The 26,444-nt window shown below is 28.0% G+C and overlaps 2 protein-coding genes across 2 annotated transcripts; both read left to right on the top strand.

The window, feature by feature from the left end:
• Positions 1–721: 721 nt before the first annotated feature.
• LOC136073991 (uncharacterized) lies at positions 722–21,169 on the top strand. Its single transcript, XM_065786289.1, has 5 exons — positions 722–760; positions 2,758–2,848; positions 6,488–6,547; positions 8,719–8,778; positions 17,880–21,169. Exons 1-5 carry the CDS (start codon positions 722–724, stop codon positions 21,167–21,169), a joined length of 3,540 nt encoding a protein of 1,179 aa, XP_065642361.1.
• Positions 21,170–21,319: 150 nt separating this feature from the next.
• LOC136073990 (uncharacterized) lies at positions 21,320–22,087 on the top strand. Its single transcript, XM_065786288.1, has one exon. It carries the CDS (start codon positions 21,320–21,322, stop codon positions 22,085–22,087), a length of 768 nt encoding a protein of 255 aa, XP_065642360.1.
• Positions 22,088–26,444: the final 4,357 nt, after the last annotated feature.

Below are 26,444 nucleotides of genomic sequence, written 5' to 3'. Positions count from 1 at the left end.
CATTCATAAATATAGGAAGATCTAAATTATTGCGATAAAAATTGGCTGAAAAAAATTAAGTTTTATTTAATTTAAAGTTCCACTCTAAGCCCCATGCTGTAGCAAATGTGAGATTTTTTTCAAGCCTAAATTCCCCCTCCAAGCAATCAGAGAGTGTCGGCTTCTTATCTTGACAAGAATATATGGTAATATTATCAAAAAACAATGCCACCTTAGATGTGAGAGTATCTGGAAAATTAGTTAAAATAGAAAATTGTAAATTAAAAAGAGTATAGGGCCAAGGATTGAACCTTAAAAGAAGCATTCAATAATCTTAAAGATGTTACCTAATACACTGTAAGAGGAGAGCTTATGGAAAAGACCAGCATGCTAAACTTTATCAAAAGCTTTAGAAATGGTAAAAACGATAGCCTTACCTCTCCAATTTTATCAAATGTACAATAAGATCTATCGGTTATTACTGATAGCAAATCAGCTGTAAAACAAGAAGATCAAAGTCCATATCGATAATCAGAAGGAAAGTTTTTAGATTCAAGATAAGAGATTAAGTTTTTTTTAATTAAAGATTCAAAAACCTTGCTTATGACAAGAAGGAGACTAATGTTAAAGTCGTTAAACAAATCAAATTGCTCTCCAGAATTTTTGAAAATATGGATAACAAATGCCGCTTTCCAGCATTTCAGAAAGCAAGACTCTGATAAGCACTTGTTAAATAGTACGGATGACAACTCAAGAGAACACTTTTGCAAGACTACAACAGGTATGTTGCCTGGACCACAAGCTGTAGAAGAGTCTAAGCAGTAAATCACTTTTGATAAAGATGCTAGAGTGATACGAATATCAAGCAATGGATCAACCTGTTTGATTGTTTTTTTAGGTATAACGCAACTAGTCAAATTAAGAAAATGTATTGATAAAAAATTCTTAGCAAACAATTCAGCTTTGTCTTTAGGTGAGGTGACAAAGTCTGAAACCATACAAGAGAGGTGGTAAAGAATTAAAGAAAGACCACCATTTACACTAAGACCACAAGATGAGACAGCTGAACTCAAATAAGTCTCATAAAGAGCAACTTAGCCTGGTGAACTTTGCAAGTGATAAGACTCAACAGTAGAAAACTAACATCGAAGACCACAAATTTTAGTTAATGATAGGTTCAGAGAACTTGTTGATGATGATAGTTTTTTGTGTTTTATAGTTTTTGGTACTTTAGATATTTTAAGTTTTTTTTAAAACTTTACTCAAAATATAGGTAGTACTCAATACACTATCTAATAATCCAAGCAATTGCCTCATTACTATTAACAAACCGTAAGCAGTAACAAAGGACTTCAAATGTGGCTTCAACAATGCACACCAAAAGCACAAACAGGAAGACCATTTTTCGGGATGGCACTGGGAGTGCCATCACAAACAGGGAGATATTTGCAGTATTGCACTGTTAGTACTCTGATATTTTTCAGCTTTTGATGGAATCAGCCTCTCTGAGAACTGCCACAGAGTTCGGGAAACCTGACTACTAGCCAGCCTCAGAACCATAAAACTAAGTTTTATGGTTATGAGGTGTACCTGCATTAGGCAATAATATAATAAGTTGCTTATTCATAAAAATTGACACACAAGCAAAACTATGCATCGAGTCAAAAAGATCCAGCATTCAATATCCTAAACTGGAAACAATGTTTTATAAACACATCTGTGCCAGCCTAATAGATAAAGAAGGGGTGCGAATCTGGTCAACAGATAGAATCTGTTTAGGCCTAAAGTCCTTCCCTAGGAGGCCTTTTACAAGACAGTAGCAGGTGTGTTTAACATCTGCCCAAGATGAGTGTTTTTATCGAGATATCAACTCTAGTCTTAACTCAACTAAGAGCCCTTAGGCAGGGGTTGTTTTAAGTTTAGTTGACTTCTCCTAGCATTTGCATAAAAAATCCAATAAGGCAGCAGGACATGAAGCAGGGTTACATGTCCCCAGTAGCAGGAAAACCTGGCCCAACAAACAACCTGACTAGACAACTGATTTTAGATTAGTATTGCAAAAATCAAGTTTTATCTTAACATAGTTTCTAGTAGTAGTAGTCAAATAAAGTAGTAGTTAAATAATAAAAAGTAGTATCTTAACATAGTTATGTCAAATAACTTGCTGAAATTAGAAGAAATCATCGGAATGAGAGAAATGAGGCTAGACAAGAAGAACTTATTTGATATCAAAATGAAAGGAATGAGGCTTGACAAGAAGAAATTTATTGTCGCAAAATTAAAAGGAATAAGGCTAGACAAGTATTACTTAGGCGTGGAATGCATTGTATTGCAATAAATAATGTTTTTATAGAGAGAAATGGAGAAACCTTGTAGAAATGAATCGTATTTGTCAGTAAAGTGGTGGTAAATATTTTTTGTGCTGTCATTCCAGAAAAGTTGTTTTGGCTCCACTTTAACTCTATCCTCTGCTCATGAGTGATTTATTGACAGGCAACCAAGTTGATTATGCCATTATTCAAAATTTCTTCAAGGATGTCAAAAATTATAATGGATGTTTATCTTTTGCTTCATTCACAGCCTGAATAGCTCCTCTGTCAAATCATGGCTCACCCTGTTTTAGGGTTTGCAGACAAATTGTGCATCATGTTGGTAATCTGAGACCTTATCAAGATGTTCTGCCTTCGTATTGTCAGTTATATATTTTTAATCCTAATATTGCTTTGAATTTTTGAAATAGAAAAATGATTGTTGCATACGTGATTTGAACTTTTGCAGACTATAACTAGTCAAGAGAACCCATTTGCTCTTGCATTTGAAAACATAGCTGAAATCGAAGATGAAGAAGTATGTCAAGCAGCTTTAGAAGGTCGGCCAAATTCATTTCTGTGCCAAAATTCTTTAAAAAAACCTTTTTCCTTATTTTAACTCTAATTTTTATCTAAATCTGTTTTTTTGACTGGTTTGCAATATTCTATCTAAGTCTCTATGACGACATTAAAGTGTCTATGGCAACATTTTGTCAAAGTGTCAAAAAAAAGATTTTTTTTAAATGCTTTAACTCAGTGAAATTGATATTAGTTTTGCTGCTGTCTTATCAATGTCAAAACATAAAAAAAAAATTACCTTGAAGGATACTTAAAGAATTTAAAACTTTGTGTACAAATGTTTTGATTTCAGCCTTTGAAAAGTTGTTTAAAGTTATTCTATAGGTGTTAACATTAGCATTGGTTGGCTTTTAAATTTCATGAATCAAATGAAAACTTTGCTGCATTAATTTATCTCATATAATAACTACTAACAAAATAAAATATAACTACCAACAGAAGATATTAAGACATATATATGTGACAGGTGACAAAGATTTTATGCTCACCAACTATCTAAAGCTCCACAAAGATAAAATTATTTCAGATATTGAAGGCACCCACAAGTCTGTCACTCTGGCTCATGGAAAAGAGTTTAAATAACATGCTACTTAAGTCTTCAGTTTGTCTGAGATTAAAAATGTAAAATCTAAAATAGGTGTCCTTACCAAAACTACAACAATGCTGGTGTTTGTGTTGTGTATTGACCAAGTCAAAAATAGCATATTTTCTGTCGGCATAAAAAAAAACTCGAGGCTGAAAATACACAAATTTTACATTCGCACCTCCGCCAGTTTGCATTTATGCCAATTCGCGCTTATGAAATTTACGTTTATTCAGCCTTCAAAGGAATAAAGGTTTAAAAGGACATGAAAACTTTTTTGTTAAGGAAGAAGTTTATGAAGCATTTAAATGGAAAATATTAAAATTTTTTGTTTGTGAAAAAAGAAAAGCAAGAAACTGAATTGACATGTTAACTTTATTGCTCTTTGGTTTAAAACCTTCGACTATTTGAATAGAAGTATTATGTCTGAAAATACTTAATTTTATTAGAAGTATTAAGTGTAAAAGCTTTAATTAATTAAAGGTGTTTTGTGTTTAGAAATTACATAAAATTAGGCAGACCAATTTTTCCTTGAACTGGTATAATAGCTAATTTGGATACTTGCGAATTATATGATATCAATTATCTTTTTTCTGATATATGATATCAATTATCTTTACTCAATTTCAAAGAAGTTGAACTATTTTTCCGCTTTGTACAAGCAACTGTCAAAGTGCTTTGCGCATGTCCTTTCTAAATAATTTTCAAAAATAAAAATTTTTCAAGGGTAGCTGAAGACCCTTAAACATCAGAGGGGTCCCTACAATTATCAAAAAAATAGTTGTTCAAAAGTATATTGTGTTAGGTCTCAAAAGAAGCAAAATTATATAAAAACTTATATAAAATATTTAAAATAATTTGAAAAATAAATTTTTTTTTTTGTTAATAAAGATAATAATAAAAGTTAGTTTATTTAAATTTACTTAATATTTAAGATATTTCAATCTTTGAGTTTTTGATCTACAAACTTTCTAACTATATATCTTGAGTCAAATAACTTATTTTCAAACAATTAATAAAGTTTTTCATTTTCTCGCTTTGTGACTGATTTGTTTACTGCTATGACTAAACAATTTTATTGAGCGTTAAATAGAGGCGACCAGGACATGGCTATTGCTCTTGACATATCTATCCTCTGTTTTGTTTTCTTACTTATCTACATTAATGATCTTTGTGATAACTTTACATCTGAAGTGACTCTATAAGCTGATAATGCTACTTTTTTATAATAAAATAAATATATCATTCTGTTTTTGAGGTTTATAATTAAAATAACTCAATCATGCGCAATTCAGTTTCGAATATCAGTCCTTTAAATTATTTCATATTGTTTTGAAATTTTTACATCTATATACAAGCTATAATTAATAGTTTTTTACTTTAAATAGAAAATAAAAGAATACAGTTCAAGTTACAGATATATTTATTAATCTCCATACGTATATTTTATATAAATGTTTTTGTTTCTTAGAAGTAATAGCTTTGATATATTATTTAGTGACTTCATTTTCGCCCGAACTATTTCCCAGTTTTTCTGTCAAGAAAGGTAAATATAGAGTCAGTTTATTTAATTTTACTTTATATTTAACATAACACCTCATAAAAAAAATTTTGGAAAAAATTTAAAAATAATATTTTAAGAACTAATAAAATTTATTATTTAATATTTCAACTGTTAAAATGTTAGTATACGTAGTTTATAAATATATTAAAATAATTATTTCAAATACCATATTTAGCAATGTTATAAAGTTTTTTTGAAAGATGTTTTATTTGAGTAAGGAAAATTTCTTTATTCATCTTTGAATAACAATATCTAATTCTTGCTTGAAGCTCTTCCAAATTCTCAGCTCCCTAATTATTCTCGTACACTAGCCGTTTTAAATCACCCCAAAAGTTTTCAATTGGCCTTGCTTCTTGAACGTTAGCTGGGTTTATATCTTTGGGTACAATGTTGATTTTTTTCAATTTTAAAAAGTCGATGACTGACTTTGCCTTTGCGTATTGTGATCGAGCTGGATCAGTATTGGTTGATTGCCTGCTTACTGTGATGAATATAAAGAGGGTTTATTCCACGGGGGCTGATGCAACACGAAACTAAGAGCTTGTCCTCGTACTTTTTACACAAATTGTATCTTACTTGGTCAGAACATTGAGAAGGATCAGCGGCATAAAACCTATCATTACCAGCTAATGTGCTATTGTTTAAGGTAAAACAGCTTTCACAATCCATAATAAAATCCAAGTTTTTTATAATTTTTGTACAATTTACAACATCTAGGACGCATAGCTTTCTTCTGCTGATGGCTACGATCTTTGTTTTTTTTGAAACTTTGAATGTTAGTCATTGTTTTAATACTTGGGAAATTCGAGTTTGACTACAGTTAAAAACTTGAGCTACTTTCTTTTGGGAGCACCCTGACTTATTTTCAAAAACTCTAGCAACTATTGAAACATTTTCTTTAGTAGCTACCTTAGCGATTCGACCACTTCCAACTTTTCTTTTTAGAGATCCATTCTCCAATATTACAGTTTTATTGTAAGCAGTTGAATCTGGGTAAACCCCATTCCATAAACTGCTTATCAACAAACGCTTTACCTTTTTCTCGATTTTTTTGGTAAAAAATTTCCATAAATTTTTTGAGGTCCTTTACTTTGACCATTTATTTTTAATATTTAAATAATATTTTTAACTTAACTAAATTAAATTTAAATATGTTGTAAAATCCTCTTTCAAATAAGTATAAATATTTTTTGCGCGCATAAAATAAATTAAGTAATAAATGAAATTAAAATTTGTCCGAAATTTTCATTATAGGGTGTTATTTCAATATCTTTAGGCATTTGATCAAAAAATTGCGAACATGTTTCATGACTCAAATAACTCATTATCAGATAATCAATACATTTTTTCTATTATTCACACTATGGCTGATTTGCTAACTGCTGTGACTATTTATTTTACCCAATTATGTAAGATATATTTATTGTAAAAGTTTTTGTTTGTTAAAAGTAATAACTTTAATATATTATTTAGAAACTTCAGATTTACCAGAAATATCTTCAAGTTTTTCTGCCAAGAAATGTAATTATAAAAGTTAGTTAGTTTAACTTTACTTAATACATATTTATTATAAAATTTTATATACATTTAAACATACAATTAAACATACATTTATACATATAATATTTATATTATATGTATAAATGTATGCCCGAGCTGCCATCCATACTTTTAAAAATTTACCAAATGCGTATAAGAGACTTGCTTTCCGGCGTGCTTGAAAACAGTATCTGTTATCCAAATTTTCAAAAATTCTGTAGAGCGATCTGATATGTTTAACTGTCCTACTAGTTTTCTTCCTATCATAAGCAAGGTTTTTGAATCTTCAATTAACAAACACTTAATCTCTTATCTTGACTCTAATTGCTTACTTTCTGATTATCAATAAATCTTCTTGTTCTACAGCTGATTTGCTATCTAATCTCTTATCTTGCTATTTGCTGATTTGCTATCTAATCTCTTATCTGATTTGCTGATTTGCTATCTAATCTCTTATCAGCTGATTTGCTATCTAATCTCTTATCTTGACTCTAATTGCTTACTTTCTGATTATCAATAAATCTTCTTGTTCTACAGCTGATTTGCTAACAGTAACAACCGATAGGTTTTATCGTGCATTAGATAGAGGTGGAGAGGTTACGACCATTGCTCTTGACATTTCTAAAGCTTTTGATTAAGTTTGGCATGCTGGTCTTCTCCATAAGATCTCTTCTTACAGCTTACAGTGTATCTTGTAACATAAGCTCTCTTCTTACAGTGTATCTGGTAACATCTTTAAGATTATTGAGTCCTTCCTTTTCAATTGTAGTATAAAAGTTGTCCTTCATGGACAGCACTGTTCTTTATATTCTGTAAATTCAAGGGTTCCTTAAAGGTTCAATCCTTGGCCCTATACTCTTTTTAGTTTACATTAACGATTTTGCAGATATTCTCACATCTAGGGTGGCATTGTTTGCTGATGATACTACCACTCTTTGATTGCTTGGAGGGACAATTGAGCTTGAAAAGGGTCTCACTTCTACTTCAATATGGGGCTCACAATGACTGGTGAAATTTAATTCAGATAAAACCTAATTTTTTTCAGCCAATCATTATTGCAATAATTTAGATCTTCTTGTATATGAACGGTAATGTATTTGATGAGTTATCTACCCTTCATTTTCTAAGATTAATTCTTACTTTCAATCTTTCTTGGCAACCGTATTTTAAGTCCATTGAAAAGTTAGCATCTGCTAAAATTGCATCTCTTTATCGTGCTCGGAACTTTTTTACTCCGTTTGAAGACGATTTTCTTTATTGTTATTGTTAAGCTTGTGAGGCACCCAGGTTTCAAGCTTTTTGACAAATCCCATTTAGTAAAGATAATTAAAGACTGTCTTATGGTCACAGTTCAACTTTTTTTGCCAATTCAGCTGCTTTTCAACCGCGATGAAAAGCAAAGAAAAGAAGGGCTCGAAAATGCTGATTTTTGCCACCTGGGTATTCCAATTCTAAGGGTCAAAAATAGGAAAAAATAAAATATTTAAAAAAACAAATAACACAGTTCTGTAGAGCAGAAGAGGCTCTGTCTAATGAATACAAACATTTTGCAACAAAAACAAACGACTCTTTTAAATAATCTATTTTGAAAAAAACCAAATGAATTTATTTCCCAACCCAATACCATAATGAGCACTGCTCTAAAGAGCTAGTGTCTTTTGTGCCATCTACTAAAATTCATTTTAATGTTACTCGTCATTCGAATAAATCTCATCCATGTTCTGTGACTTTTCTTAAATGCTCCAAAAATTCCAATTCGTCTTGTTTTTTTCCTAGAACATCAATTCTTTGGAATTTGCTTCCTACATCTTGTTTTCCTGTTTCATATAATTTTCAATCTTTTAAGTCGTCTGTCAATCGTTATCTTGCTCTACAAACTTCATCTTTTCTCTTCCAGTAATTTTCAACTCTAATAGTGGTTGCTTGTAGCCTTGTTGGAAGTGAAGTTGTTTAAAAAAATCTTGAAGTCTATGTTCAAATTATTGCTAACGTGCTATCTTAAGTCAAATAACATAATGTCAACCAATCAATAAAGTTTTTTGTTTTTTTGCACCATGGCTGATTTGCGAACTGCTGTGACTATTTATTTATAACTAGTTCTATTAGGTATATTTAATGTATATATTTTTGTTTGTTAGAATTAATAACTTTAATATATTATTTAGAGACTTCAGATTTACCAGAAAAATCTTCTAGTTTTTCTGCCAAAACAGGGAGTTACGAAAGTAAGTTTGTTTAACTTTATTCAATACATATAGTTTATTTAAATTTTTTTAATATATATTAAGTTTCATTTTTTCATTTGAATCTTTGATTAACAAATTTCTAACATCCTATCTTAATCAAATAACTTATTGTAAGGAAATTAATACAGGTTTCAATCTTCTTGCTCTTTGGCTAACTTGCAACATGCTATGACTGAAAGATTTTTCTGAGCTTTAAATGGAGGCGATTAGACTTGGAATTTTGCTATTGATGTTTATCCTCTTTCCTGTTTTGTTACTTATCTACATTAATCTATGTTACTTATGTTACTATGTTACTACCTGTATTATTTAATCCTATCTTAACAGTGGATGCTGGCAATCTTGTTGTTAGTGAATCAGAACAAAAAATAATAATAATACAAAAACATTCCAAAATAATTTGTAGTATTCAAGTTTCAATTTAGTTTAAAAGTTATGATATTGTGTTGATGTTAAATATTTTAACAATTTTTGTTAATGATTTTTTTTTAAATTCTTTAAAGAGTTGTTGATTCAAATAAAATGAATTATTTATAAATTATTTATAAATTTAAACAAAACTAAAATGCATGTATGTAAATGTATTTGCTTGCATTAATATTTTACTCATATTAACATATTGTAAGAATATCACAGGAAAATGATATAAATAATAAGATTTTAAAAATGTATATGAACCTTTTTTTTTTTTTTTTTTAAAAAAAAAGTTTGAAGAAAAATTACTACTTGAACCAAATAAAAAATGCATCTGATGACATTACCAAAAAAAATGGAATACTATAAAAGAAATAATTGGGAACAAAAAAATTAAATCAAATAGTTTACCTGCTTAAATTGTCATAAACAAAACAGAGTATAGTGACCAAAGTACGATTGCTAAAAAAGTCAATAATTTTTTTGTTAATCAATATAACATAATTTTGCGCATTCAAATTCAAATTTAAATGCGCAGACAAATCTTGTTAGATTGGTGAAACTACTCGCCACATAAAGAAACAAATAATCGAGCAACAAAAAAGGGATAAAAACTTGGACATTTATAAACATATTCATCTTAATGAAAGCTGTTTTAATAGTTTTAATCATGCTATTTTTTCAATTTTGGATTCAGCCTCCAACAAGTTTACATTTAAACTTAAAGAAATCATGTACATAGAGTGGAAAAAACAAATCAAGTAAAAATTAATAGTAAAACTGTTAAAAATTACTAGTAGTAACAACACACAAATTTTCAAACAAATTTGACGCGTTTTGGTACTTAAGAAACTTATGGTATTTTATGGTCCGGAAAAAGTTGAGTCAAACTAATTGATGCAAAAAACCTCAATGTTCTAATTTTATTATAAAAAAAGATATGAGAGTAAAGTTCATGAAAATTACTTGTTTTTTGTCAAAATTAAATATTTTTTAAATATCTAAAAAAAGATAACTAGTACTTTTTAAATTATTTAATTACTTCGCTGTTATATATTGCTATCATAATTTTTTATTAACAGTTTTTTATTTTATATTTGGTATTGTTAAAAATTTGTTTCGAATTGTCTATTATTTCTAAGTTCCAATTTTAAAACTGCGCGCGAAAAGTTGAATCGCAGTTTTTTAAAACCTTAATTATTAACACCTTTTAAACTTTTAATTATGTAAAATTACTTTTTTGTCTTTAAATGTTTACTGATAGCATTATTTTATCTTTCTTTTTTAAATAAAATACAAAAACAGTGGATAAACCATTTGAAAATGACACTTTCAACCTAGTTCCTTTTAACATTACCGGTTCTTTTATAGTTTTTAAAACATTTGTTACATTTTTTAATTGGATTTTCATTGTTTTATTTTATTATATGGTCTTTATTAGTTTAACTTATTTTACTGATTTAAGCATATTAATATGTTTTAACTAATGATGGCTATGATATAGTCGAAACATATTTATTATAAATTATATATATATATATAAATGTATATATACTTATATATATATATATATATATATATATATATATATATATATATATATATATATATATATATAAATATATATATATATATATATATGTATATATTCATATATATATAATTATGTATATATATATATATGTATATATATATATATATATACATATATATATATATATGTGTAAAATATATATATATGTATATATATATATATATATATATATATGTATATATATATATATATATATATATATATATGTATATATATATATATATATATATATATATATATATATATATATATATATATATATATATATATTTATATATATATGTATATTAAAACTATTAGCACTAGAGGCCTTTCAAATAATCATCAGTAGTGCTGTTTTCAGTATTATTGCAAAATATTTGTATTAAATCAAAAATAATTTAATTTTCATATTGTTGCTATGGATAGCTATTGTTTGTGAAAGATTGAATTGTAATTATAGAAAGTAAATATTAATTAAATGTTTTTTATAGGAAATATCTGTTTTTGTTTGTGCAAATGCTCTTCATATGATAACAAAAAACTTTCATTGTTAGGCTCAAGAAAGGCGAAAAGTTGGAAATAAGGTTTAATTACACTTTTGAGGGTGTGTTGACAAGTATAAACATGGTTGTCAAATCGATCACTTGATAAGCCAGTTCTGCAACTGGAAATAAGTCCGTTTATATGTAATCTTAAATTATTAGTTTTACTAGTATATGCTTGTTTTTTGCATGTTTTTTTTCCTTTGTAAATGAATTTTCACTTTCCAAATAGTACTGTTAGATGTTTTAAACTCATCTACTACTTGAAGGTATAGTTTGCAAATTTTGCACCGAATATCTTTGCATTTGAATATACGAATCTTCTTACTAGTTACTTCAATATTTGAAGAAGTTAGTTTTTTTAGTAAGTTAGGAGGTTGTTTAAAAGCTAATATCAGGTGAATATTAAAAAAACATTTTTAATTCTTTAAATGCTTAGTCTCATTCCGATAGTAAGACATACATAATCTGGTGCAAAATCTGTACCTATGGCTGAGAAGCAACATTTTGACAATGTGATAATCGTTGGAGGTTAGCTGCAGAAGCAGGTCCAACTATGTTTACAATTTGAGATTTATAGAGATAAAAAATGGTAGTATCTTCAGTAAACAATGCCATCTTAGATGAGAGAGTTTCTGGGTGATTGTTGATATAAATTAAAACAAGTATAGGTTAAGGATAGAACCTTGAAGTAACTCTAAAGTTGCAAGATATGAAACAGAGTGCTGTCCATCAAAGACGACTTTTATGCTACAACTGGTAAGGAAGGATTCAGTTATCTTAAAGATGTTAGAAGAAAGATTATGGAGATTCTAAATTTATCAATGGCTTTAAAAAATATCTAGAGTGATAGCCCCAACTTCTCCACATTTATATAATGCACCATAAAAACTATCATTTATTACCGCAACAAACTCAGCAGTAGAAAAAGATGATTGATACTCATATTGATGAACAGAAAGTAAGTTATTAGATTCAAGATTAAAGATTAGTTCTTTGTTAATTAAAGACTCAAAAACCTTGCTTTTGGTAGTAAGAACACAAATGGGATGGTAATTAAACAAGTCAGATCGTCATCCATTTTTATGAAAATAGAGATAACAAATGCTGCTTTCCAGAAGGCGAGAGAACAAGACTTTGATAGGCACTTGTTAATTAGTTTTGTAAGTATAGACAGCTCCGGAGAACATTTCTTTAACACTATAACAGGTTCGTTGTCTGTACCACAAACTGTAGAAGAGACTAAGCAGGAAATGGCTTTAGATACAGAATGATAAGAATATCAAGCAATGGTTCAGTCTTTTTGTTGGCTGTATCAGGTAGAATGCAAATAGTGGAATCAAGAGATGATATTAAGAAAAAGTTTTTATCAAACAGTTTTGCTTTGTCTTTAGGGGAGGTGACAAAACCTGAATTATACAAGAGAGTTAGAATGACAGATTTGCCTTCATTATAGATACTGTTTAAGATTCTCCAGAAGTCGTGAGAGCCTAATTTTTGATAAATACAAGACTTTGTGACCTGAAAATAGAGGGTTTTAGCATTATACAATACCATTTTACAATATTTTCTAGCAATCGTAAACATACATCTGTTTTCTGGAGAATTCATTTGCAGATAAATATGAAATATATAGATATATAAAAATATATATATATATATATATATAAAATATAAATATATATATATATAAAATATATATATATATATATATATATATTTATATATATATATGTGTGTGTTTATATATATATATATATATATATATATATATATATATATATATATATATATATATATATATATATGTATATATATATATATATATATATATATATATATATATATATATATATATATATATATATATTTATTGTTTTTACAGTCGATAATGGTTTATCACCAAAGTTTATGGATCATGTTAATGTACATGCAACTTGTCTGTCGTCTATGAACTTCTTTTCTTATACAGTCGAGGAAGCACTGAGAGCACTTAAACACACCACATCTACTGGTCTAGACGGTTTTCCCAATGTTTTTCTAAATTGTGTTAATAGTTTATCGATTCCCTTAAGCCATTTATTTGATACCTCATTTAAAGATGGTGCTTTACCATTAAACTGGAAAGTAGCAAGCATTATTCCAATTCACAAAAAAAGACCAACAGTTGACCCATGAAAATATAGACCCATCTCCTTGACATTTACTTGTTGTCAAGTAATGGAAAGAATCATTAATAACAAAATGATAAATTATTTCTTACTCAATAACCTAATCACAAAAGAGCAGCATGGTTTTATTCGTAAACGCAGTACCTGTACTTATATTCTAGAAAGTCTTCATGGGTGGACTTCAGTGCTGCATTCCTACAGATATTATTTATTTTAATTTTAAGAAAGCATTCGATTCAGTTTCACATCCCAAGTTACTAATGAAATTACCTGCTTACGGTAATGTTGGCAATCTTCTTAATCAGCTAACTTATTTTCTGCACATGAAGTCACAGGTCGTAAATTTAAACAATGTTACTTACAACGCTATATCTGTAACAAGCAGTGTCCCATAGTGAAGCGTTCTAGGACCTACTCTATTCTTATTATTTATCAATGATGTGATCCACATTAATAAAGAGCTTGATGTTAAACTTAAACAATTTGCTAATGATTTTAAATTATATTCAGTCTATGATGTACGTGGCCCCCAGTCAAATTTTTACATAGCTGTTAATCGCTTGTACGAATGGAGTTGTACTTAGTACCTCCAAATACCAACATAAAAAATCCTTTGTCTGTACAATTGCTAAACAGAGTCAAAACACAACCCATCATGTTTATACCATAAATAACCATGAACTTGCTTATGTTAACTGTATAAAAGATCTAAAAATGAATAGAAAATTGAACAGTGAAAATAAAATTAATAAAAACAAAAGAACATGGATACCATTTATTTTGGTCAAAAATAAAAATAATTTTAACTGAAGCCATTATATTATTTAATAAAAATTATTTTATTTTACGCCCGTAATGTCTTCTTTTTTGATGGTTTGATTTATAAAGTTTTGTAACAATTTTTGTAACATTTTTTACTGCACCTGATGATGCTGACCGCTAAAGGTCAGCAAAATATTGTAAATATATAATTACATTGAAATAAATTTAAAACAAAAAGTTTCAAATTCAACAAATATATGTTTATATATATATATATATATATATATATATATATATATATATATATATATATATATATATATATATATATATATATATATATATATATATATAAACATATTTTTGTTGAATTTGATTAATAAGGCTGCGTATAAACTTTTTGTTTTTGACGCATCTGACCAAAACCAGTCGGATGTCGCGTTATGTTATATTGAGAAAACCATCAAAACATCTCAAAAATTCAATTTTTATCATTATTTATTTTTTTGCATAATTGTTTACTTAATTAAATTTTCTTTGCTACTCAAACTTAACTTTTAATAAAAAATAATTTTTTGATGGTTAATTTGGTGATTTTTGTGAGGCTATTGTCTTAAAATTTCTGTGATTACTCATTAAATTGGTCCACTTTCAGTAATAAAAATTACTGTCTAGCGCAATAATAACCTTGACATTTTGGTTTGGTTAGAAAGCCTACCTCTTTAGCTATTCAATGGCGTACACGTGTTTCTTTGTCTCATTTGAAATTTGACCAATCAGAGCAATTTTTTTAAAAATTTACGCGTTTTTTTCCGTTTTAAAATTTTAATATAGATGTTACATTTTTGCTCATAACTTTGGCTAGGGTCAAGCTAGAGCAATAGTTTTTGCATCATTTTAAAGCAGAATATTATACCTTTTCAAATATGTATCCCACTCAAAACTTAAAATTTTATACATGTGACTGGTTTTGGTCAGATTGGTCACATATATATATATATATATATATATATATATATAGATGTATATATATATATATATATATATATATATATATATATATATATATATATATATATATATATATATATATATATATATATATATATATATATATATATATATATATATATATTAGGGTGTATCGAAAAACAACTTTTTTTGATTTTGAAATTGTAATAGAGCAGAAAAGTTGCATAATACTATAAAAAGTAAGTGCCAATTTTTTTTTTTTAATGTCTTCAGTTTGCGCTAGGGTTTTATTTTTCTTAAAAAACAGGTTTTCTAACCTTTTTTAGAAAATAAAATTATTTATTAATTAAAAAAGTTAGAAATGGTTTTAGTTTTACAAAAAATATTTTAATGTCTTCAGTTGCCGCTAGAGGGCTGAGTTTTTACAAAAAAACACTGTTTCATGAGTTTCTGGCAAATAAGCTTTGCAGTCCATAATGTAAAATTAAAGTTTTAATAGGAGTGGAAGTTTAGCTGCAATAAAGTTCAACTAACTGTTTCATTTGGTACTGTCTCAAACTGTCTTTTTGTGTTGAATAAAAGCATTATTTTTCGTGATGCAAGTCTTGTGCAAATGAAGCTGTCTCTACTAGCCAAGCTGTAAATATGATCTGAAGTTTTGCTTACAAGTTTGATGCATCTTTCTACTCTTTGAGAATGGCTCTCTACTCCTTTTTATCTGAAATGGGAGACTCACATTTTAGATGGAAATCAAATTGAAATGTTAACAAATTTTAATCATCCATGCCATACTCAAGGATTAGAGTTATGCATCAAACTTGTAACCAATTTTGCAACTTCGTAATTAAGTTTGCATAGAGTTTCGTAATCGAGTTCGCAGTTTGACAAGTAGAGACGGCTTCATCATGTTTTATCTTAAATCTGACTGACACTCTTTACGTAACTTTCTTCCTGATGGCGCTTGGATAGAAATCTTTTATCTTCCTGTTGACAAATGTGCTTCTTAAGCATAACTTTGTAGATTCAGGTTGGCAGGGAATCTTTTATTCCCTCTCGATAATTTCAGGTCAAGCCTCACTCTTCTCCCTGTTTTTCTTCACATTGTGCTGACGCAATTTTTATTCGAAATTGTTACTTCCATATCTATCAGCAAATTAATTCTCTAGAAAACAAGCATCTGTTTACTATTGTTAGAAACCATTAAGAAATGTTTTATCTTATGCCAAAGCCCGCTCTTCTCAGGTCGTGAAATATGTGTATTTCAACACAAAAATTTGATCTTCGTGACTTCTTCAGAATCTTCAACAGTATCAATAATAACGGCAAATCTGTCATTCCACCTCTCTTGTATGGTTCAGACTTCACCACACCTAAAGATAAAGTTGGATTGTTTGCTAACAACTTTTCATCAATAAAATTTCTTGATTCAACTAATTGCGTTCTACCTGATATAGCCATCAAACAGGTTGATCAATTGCTTGACATTCGTTTCACTCCAGCATCCGTATTAAAATTAATTTCCTGCTTTGACTCTTCTACAACTTGTGGTGCAGGCAACATACCTGTTGCAGTCTCGCAAAAGTGTTTTCCGGAGCTAACTACTTTCCCATTAATCATCTTCCCTTTATAAGCAAGGTTTTTGAATCTATAATTAGCAAACACTTAATCTCTTATCTTGAATCTAATAGCTTACGTTTCGATCATCAATATGGATTTCGATCTTCTTGTTCTACAGCTGATTTACTAACAGTAATAACCAATAGGTTTTATCATGCATTACATAAAGGTTAAGGCCATAGCTCTTGACATTTCTAAAGCTTTTGATAAAGTTTGGCATGCTGGTCTTCCCTATTAGCTCTCTTCTTAGAGTGTATCTGGTAACATCTTTAAGAATATTAAGTCCTTCCTTTTCAATCGTAAAATAAATGTTGTCCTCGATGGACAGCACCTTCCTATTTATTTTGTAACTTCAGGGGTTCTTCTCGATGGACAGCACCTTCCTATTTATTTTGTAACTTCAGGGGTTCTTCAAGGTTTAACTCTGGCCCTAAACTCTTTTTATTTTACATTAATGATCTTCCAGATATTCTCACATCTTGTGGTGTAGGTAGCAATGTTCGCTGATGATACTACCATTTATTCTTGTCATGATAAGAAGCCAACTCTCTCTGATTGCTTGGAAAAATTTATACAGTTTTTAGGATTCGTAATAAAAAAAAAAAAGTTGATAGTACTCACGCTATAAAAAAATGTTTTTTTTCATAGTCCGAGATTTAAATTCAAAAACTCAGTTCAAAGTTAAAATTACTGCAAATTAAATTGTATTTTTACTTGTATTCTCTTGAGTAATAGATGTTTTTCAATTTGTTAAGTTCATAAAGTACACCACATTAAGATTTATTTACGAAACCTTTTTAAAATATAAAATTGTTATAGTATAACAAAACTTTATTCCAAAATTTTTTCAAAACTAGTATAGTTTTATATATATAAAAACTTTTTTAAATTTAATAATAACACACTGCATTTGAAAAAAAAAGAAAAATTTAGTAGGAAGTTAAAACTTTTTTTTAATGATATTAAATTTATTTTAATTGAAATAATAACATTTTTATAATATATCTAACCTTTTGTCTGTTTTAGGTAATCAATCTTTTTCCGAAAATTTATTTTCACGCAAGAAACTACTTCATGAAATTCACGATTACTTTTTACAAGATGAACAAAAGTCAACTTTAGTATTATATGGAATGTCGGGAGTCGGAAAGACCCATATTGCAAGAAAATATTGTGAAATATCTTATAATTTCTATCAAAACTTTGTTTGGATTGACGCAGAATTTGGAATGTTACAAACTTCAATAAGAAACCATTGTCAAATATTAGGACTCCAGGTTTATGATACAAAAGGAGATTATTTTGATATAAAAGTGATTGTTGAAAAAATTCACAATTATTATAAAAATGAAAAGACTTTGTATATTTTTGACAATGTCGACGATGAAAGTGTTAAAAATTTATCAATGTACATTTCAAGAAAACCGAATTCATTCACATTGATTACCTCCCAATGGAGAACGTGGTCGAACAATGTAAACAAAATACTAGTTGATGTTTTTACTTCTGAAGAAGCATTCGTTTATGTTAAAAATAATATTAAAGAAAAAAGCGACGAACACATAAGAAACTTAATTAAAGAACTTGGTTATCATCCGTTTGCAGTTACACAGGCAATAAAATATATAAATATATATAAAATTTCAATAGAAAAATACATTAATTTATATAAATCGAAATCCTCAGTAATATTAGACAATAATAACTTTCCGTCCGAGGAAGAAACAAAGTCTGCAATAGAAGCAATTAACTTAGTTTTAATAAAATTAGAAAAAACTAAACCTTTTCTATTTAATATATTAAACTGTTTATCTCATTGCAACAGTCAAAACATCAGTAAACAGTTTATAACAAAAATTTCAAATCAAATGAAAATAAACGACGAGTCTTTAATAGATGAAGCTATTGGATTACTAATGAGTTATTCTTTACTAAACTGTTTTGATGATAACAAATATACAATACACGAACTGACACAGTTAATATGTAAACGTTTTCAAAAGAGAAATTCAAGTACAAATACCTATCTTAATCTAATCATAAATTATTTTAAAGTTGAATTGAATGAAGTTAACGATCACATAGATTACGGAAATCATTTTGTTTTTCATTTTATCTATATGTTTCGCACTAACGGAAAAAAGTTTTCTGAAACCTTTCATCGCATGACAACTTCTATTAAAAAATTATTAGTATCTAAAGGTTTATTTAAAGAAGCAATCGAAATATTAAAATCTTTTCAAAGTTTTAATACAGAAACTTATGGTGAAAATAACAAAATCACGCTTGATACAAAACATAATATCGCACTCTGTTTGAAGAATATGGGAAAATATAACGAATCTTTAGAAATTTATTATTCTGTTGAGAAAATACAAATTGAAATTTTAGGTATCAACCATCCAGATACAATGATAACAAAACAAAATATCGCAACCTGTTTGCAGGATGTGGGAAAATATAACGAAGCTTTAGAAATTTATTATTCTGTTGAGAAAATACAAACTGAAATTTTGGGTATCAACTATCCAGATACAATAATAACAAAACATAATATCGCAACTTGTTTGCAGGATATGGGAAAATATAACGAAGCTTTAAAAATTTATTATTCTGTTGAGAAAATAGAAACTGAAATTTTAGGTATCAAGCATCCAGGTACAATGATGACAAAACATAATATCGCAACCTGTTTGAAGAGTATGGGAAAATATAACGAAGCTTTAGAAATTTATTATTCTGTTGAGCAAATACGAACTGAATTTTTAGGTATGAAGCATCCGGGTACAATGAGAACAAAATATATTATCGCAACCTGTTTGCAGAATATGGGAAAATATAACGAAGCTTTAGAAATTTATTATTTTGTTGAGAAAATACAAACTGAAATTTTAGGTATCAACCATCCAGATACAATGATAACGAAATATAATATCGCAACCTGTTTGAAGAATTTGGGAAAATATAACGAAGCTTTAGAAATTTATTATTCTGTTGAGAAAATACAAACTGAAATTTTAGGTATAAACCATCCAGATACAATAAAAACAAAATATTATATCGCAACCTGTATGCAGAATAATGGAAAATATAACGAAGCTTTAGAAATTTATTATTCTGTTGAGAAAATACAAACTGAAATTTTAGGTATCAACCATCCAGATACAATAACAACAAAATATAATATCGCAATCTGTTTGCAGAATATGGAAAAATATAACGAAGCTTTGGAAATTTATTATTCTGTTGAGAAAATACAAACTGAAATTTTAGGTATCAATCATCCAGATACAGTAATAACAAAAAATAATATCGCAACCTGTTTGAGGAATATAGGAAAATATAACGAAGCTTTAGAAATTTTTTATTCTGTTGAGAAAATACAAACAGAAATTTTAGGTATTAAGCATCCAAATGTTATAAGAACAAAACGTTTTATCGCAATCTGTTTGTATTATATGGAAAAATATAACGAAGCCTTAGAAATTTACTATTCTGTTGAGATATTAGAAACTGAAGTTTTAGGTATCAACCATCCAGATACAATTATAACAAAACATAATATCGCAAACTGTTTGAAGAATATAGGAAAATATACCGAAGCTTTAGAAATTAATTATTCTGTTGAGAAAATGCGAATTGAAGTTTTAGGTATCAACCATCCAGATACAATACAAACAAAATATAATATTGCAACCTGTTTGCAGAATATAGAAAAATATAAGGAAGCTTTAGAAATTTATTATTCTGTTGAGAAAATGCGAACTGAAGTTTTAGGTATCAACCATCCAGATACAATAAGAACAAAATATAATATCGCAACCTGTTTGCAGAAAATGGAAAAATATAAGGAAGCTTTAGAAATTTATTATTCTGTTGAGAAAATGCGAACTGAAGTTTTAGGTATCAACCATCCAGATACAATACAAACAAAATATAATATCGCAACCTGTTTGCAGAATATGGAAAAATATAACGAAGCTTTAGAAATTAATTATTCTGTTGAGAAAATGCGAACTGAAGTTTTAGGTATCAACCATCCAGATACAATAAGAACAAAATATAATATCGCAACCTGTTTGCAGAATATGGAAAAATATAAGGAAGCTTTAGAAATTTATTATTCTGTTGAGAAAATACAAACTGGAATTTTAGGTATCAATCATCGAGATACAGTAATAACAAAAAATAAAATCGCAACCTGTTTGAGGAATATAGGAAAATATAACGAAGCTTTAGAAATTCATTATTTTGTTGAGAAAATACAAACTGAAATTTTAGGTATCAAGCATCCAAATGCAATATTAACAAAATAATTTATCGCAAACTGTTTGCATAATATCGGAAAATATAACGAAGCCTTAGAAATTTATTATTCTGTTGAGAAAATACGAACTGAAGTTTTAGGTATCAACCATCCAGATACAATACAAACAAAATATAATATCGCAACCTGTTTGCAGAATATGGAAAAATATAACGAAGCTTTAGAAATTAATTATTTTGTTGAGAAAATGCAAACTGAAGTTTTAGGTATCAACCATCCAGATACAATAAGAACAAAATATAATATCGCAACCTGTTTGCAGAATATGAAAAAATATAACGAAGCTTTAGAAATTTATTATTCTGTTGAGAAAATACAAACTGAAATTTTAGGTATTAATCATCAAGATACAGTAATAACAAAAAATAAAATCGCAACCTGTTTGAGGAATATAGGAAAATATAACGAAGCTTTAGAAATTCATTATTTTGTTGAGAAAATACAAACTGAACTTTTAGGTATCAAGCATCCAAATGCAATATTAACAAAATATTTTATCGCAAACTGTTTGCATAATATGGGAAAATATAACGAAGCATTAGAAATTTACTATTCTGTTGAGATATTAGAAACTGAAGTTTCAGGTATCAACCATCCAGATACAATGATAACGAAACGTAATATCGCAACCTGTTTGCAGAATATGGAAAAATATAACGAAGCTTTGGAGATTTATTATTCTGTTGAGAAAATACAAACTGAAATTTTAGGTATCAAGCATCCAAATGCAATATTAACAAAATATTTTATCGCAAACTGTTTGCATAATATGGGAAAATATAACGAAGCCTTAGAAATTTACTATTCTGTTGAGATATTAGAAACTGAAGTTTTAGGTATCAACCATCCAGATACAATGATAACGAAACGTAATATCGCAACCTGTTTGAAGAATATGGGAAAATAAAACGGAGCTTTTGAAATTTATTATTCTGTTGAGAAAATACAAACTGAAATTTTTGGTATCAAGCATTTAGGTACAATGAGAACAAAACATAGTATCTTAATCTGTTTGCAGAATATGGGAAAATATAACGAAGCTCTAGAACTATATTATTCTGTTGAGAGAAAAGAAACTGAAATTTTAGATATCAACCATCCAGATACAATGAGAATAAAATGTAATATCGCAAACTGTTTGAACAATTATGAAATAAGCAAGTGAGTTGTTTAAATATTTGATTATTATATAAGTTTTAATATATATAAAGTTTATCTGTCGATAAAATGTAATTAAGGAACGTTTTTCTTTAAAAGTTTGAGAAATTCTTGAAATCTTCATTTTTAATAAACTTTTAATCAAGAAGAAAAAGTTTGTTTATTTTAGTGTTTATAGCGTTTATTATATATTATAGTGTTAATTAAATTTTTTATATTTTAAAGTTAGAAAGAGGTAAAAGAGGTAAAACTAATTTATGGTTTTAACTTTAATTTTTAAATTATTTTTTTAAGTCTAAAGTTATTTTAAAGCAAAGATTTTGTTATTGCAATATAGTATATTTAAATGATGAACCAGATGCTACGGTTCCCCAGGAGTTATAGTACGGAATGTTATTAATTCGTTATTTGGTGTATTTTTTAACTCTCACGATATTAAAATACTATTTATTAGTGATGACAATTTTATTTTTTTCTTCTTGTTAATTTAAATTAGAAAATATAATTACCAAATTGCATTATCTTAATTTAGTTTTAAAAAAACAGTAATAAAAATTAGTGACCTAAATTGATTAATTACGCAGATAAAAAATTCGCGATAAAGCGTAAAGAGAATTCTTAAAAAATTACGTATGAACGAGAATTTTGTTTTTAAAAAGTTTTCAAAAGAATGCCAAGATTCAAATATAATCGTACACGTTTGGCACAGATCCTGATAATGCCAACCTAGCTGACTTAAGCACACCACTTATATGGGGTGATGGCGTACACAACAAAGTAACCTATGATGCAAATTTAAAATCTTTTATTTTTTTGTTCAAGTTTTTGTTCAAGTGATACTTTGACTTTTTATTGTGACAAAAAACTTGTAGAATAAGAATCTGAGCAGCCGTGAAGAATGAGAAACTGAGCTGCTGTGGCGCAGTAGTAGCGCACAAATAAAGGATCCGTGGTTTAAACCAAACCTCTGGGAAATTTTTGTGACATTGGTTGGGAAAGAGGCGTGAACATCCTATTAAATGCTCATACGCGGTGCTCTGGATTAAACGCTATATATAATTTGATGAAAATGGTGCATACGTAGCATATGGCCACACCAAATTCTGGATAAAATTTTATTCGGAATTTTTTTCTAGTTAAGAGTTAATGGCAGTTTGAGTTTATATTTTGTTATATATTTGATAGACTTCAAACGTTACCTATTACTGTTATTTCGATCACAATTTTCAAAGTCAATGTTACATAAGTATTCTACTATGTAATATTAACCATTTTTATTATAATTCTTTTATTGCCAAATGTACTATTTAGATTCTAAAAAATTTTTATTTCCTATTTAAAACATAATTTGATTTGGCTTTTGCATAGCATAAATATCTTAACATTTCCTAATTTATAAACTATTGACAAAATGCAAAAAAAAAGTGCAAATCCTAGCAAAAAGACAATCAGCAAGAAAACAAAAAAAAAATTATGTTAAACTTAATTGGCCCCTAAAACCTTCTTAAAAACGTTGACTTTCAAAGCGAAGTGAAAATAACTATATAAACTATATTTTTTTTACTCTATATTACCATCAAGAAGCATTTGATTAAAATATAATGCATGTTTTTTAATTTTTGCCGAAAGATTTTTATTCAAAATAGCTTAATATATTTTTTTAGTCAAATACTCTTCAATATTTTTATATGCAATATTAAAACTCATATATACTACCAGCACTTAAGGATTACAATGTTTAACATAAACCGTAAGCAATGAGTTTCTGCTGTCTAATCTCATAAATTGAATTATGGAAACAGTTCTTTAAAGATGCTTACTCTTCAGATCAGTTCATAAAAATCATGCAGCCTAAAAATTTTCTTTTGTGCTCTGTATGATTATTGTTTTGTTTATACCTTGAAGAATGTTTATAAAACTTTTGATATATAGTCTTGATAATTACTTTCATTAAAATTTAGATCTTGATAAACGCTTTCAACAGTTTTTTCACTAAAGGGTCCGAAGGGTGATTTCTTGCGACGGATGAAATTTTTTTATGGTAGAAGATGGTTTGACTTTTGGGTTTTACGTTTGCACCAAGCTTTTGAATGCAAAAAATGCAAAATTCTAAAAGGCTTTTGAATGGCATAGCCAGACTACAACCCCCGACAGATTGCTAAAAAGAATCAACGCTAAGTTTGATTTTCCCAGTTTTTGCAAGTTTCTAAATAAGACACTTTGATTTGACGTCACACTATGTACTAGGGTGTATACTTGAATAAGTTTAAAGACCACAAACAATATTTGCATCTTATATATCGCAAGCTTTTTTAATTAAGAGGTAACTGGTAGTACCGCGCTTAACTTGTTTCTCCGCGCAGCGGCCTTGTTCGTCAAGGTTCGTGTATTTCATTCCAAAGAAAAAATCAAAATGTTTTAAAGCTATTTTATTCCAAAGAGATGCTCCACGAAATGAAATGCTTGATTCTCCCAAATTAGTTTAAAAATTGTTGACAAAATAAGTTAATATTTTCTTAATTAGTATTTATTTTTATCTTTTAAGTTATCTAAAATATGGAAAGAAACTGGGTTGGAGTTTGTACATAAAACAAAGAATATTATAAACATTTAGCTGATATATATCAAGAATTTTTATTTCAAATAAGAGAGGCTTGGCATGAGTAAATCTATTTTATAAATTAAAAAGACGAGCAACATGCATTTGTTGACGATAAAGAGGCCTAAGCATGGATTTATTAGCACTGCACCAACCAATATTTGCATAGTTTAAATGACAATGGACAAAGGAGTAATATAATAGAGTTAAATTACGTTTAATTAAAACATTTCTAGCTTTGTGCAACATACCCATACTTTTACCTACTTTATTACAAAAGACTTCTATGTGATACTTCCAATTAAGGTTTTCATTGATATAGATACCCATAAAGTTTGTATTAACTACATCATTTTATTAGAATTTTGTCAATAAAAAGCAATCGTAAATCTCAAGGCAGAAGTTTTTTTAGAAACTGGATGAAAAAATTTTTTTAACATAGAGTGAAAGCTTGTTTATTTTAAACCATTTAGAAATTTTTGTTAATTCGATATTCATTTTTTGAAATAATGATGTAATATTGTTATCAGATAAAAAAAGGTTAGTGTCATCTGCAAATTTGACAGCGATCAAGTTCGAAGCTTTATCTAAATAATAGATGTAAATGAAAAACAGACGGGGCCAAAGTATAGAGTCCTGGGGAACACCACAGGTTTTTATTTAATAAATTGGATGGGTCAGTTAAATTATTATAATCAAAATGTTTACGGTTGCTTAAATAGCTTTTAAGTAACAGTAAAAGATTTCTGTTAATTCCATAATATTTAAGTTTTTTTTAGGAGAATATTATAATCAATAGTATAAAAAGCTTTTGATAAACCTATGAAAACTCCCAACGTGAAATGAAAATTTTCAAAAGGTTCAGAAAGATTGCGAATAATTTGGATTTTTGCATGCTCTATTGAGATATTTTTTGGAATTCGTATTGATTAACATATAATATATTATTTAAGGAAAGGTCATTATAAATTACGTTACGTAATTAATTTTTGTAGTTTTGGGCAGAAAGCACGGTTTTATTTTTTGCATGCATCAGTAAGTTTTCTAAGAATTTCCCATGTGCGTTTACAATTATGTTTGTTCATCTCAAATAAATTTGAGAAGTACAATTTTTTTTAAATTCTTCCTTTGTGTTCAAATTTTTTGGCATTTTATAACTTAAAACTTTAAAATTTTATAAAAAATCTTACTTTCGTTTGTTTTGGTTTTTAACTGTTTGATATATAATTTTTGCTATTTTTAGATGACCTTCTAAGATCTTTTGTGATCCATGGTGACATTAAACACTTGGTTTTTTTTATTTAATGTACATTTCGGAAAGTTTATGTCATATATTTCATAAAAAGATTAAAAGAAAGCGTAGTAAATTTGATTAGCGTCTGTATACACTTTAATTTGATTTCAATGAAGCATAGATAACTGCTCTTTCAAAGATTTTAAATTTGCTGCGGTAAAAAAGCGTTTTGAAAAACTTATTTTCTGTTCGGATATTTTTCTGCTGTGATTT

This window comes from Hydra vulgaris, chromosome 01, assembly GCF_038396675.1.
Source record: "Hydra vulgaris chromosome 01, alternate assembly HydraT2T_AEP".
In the NCBI taxonomy this organism is placed as follows: Eukaryota; Metazoa; Cnidaria; class Hydrozoa; order Anthoathecata; family Hydridae; genus Hydra; species Hydra vulgaris.
This window is presented reverse-complemented; position numbering and strand designations above follow the sequence as displayed.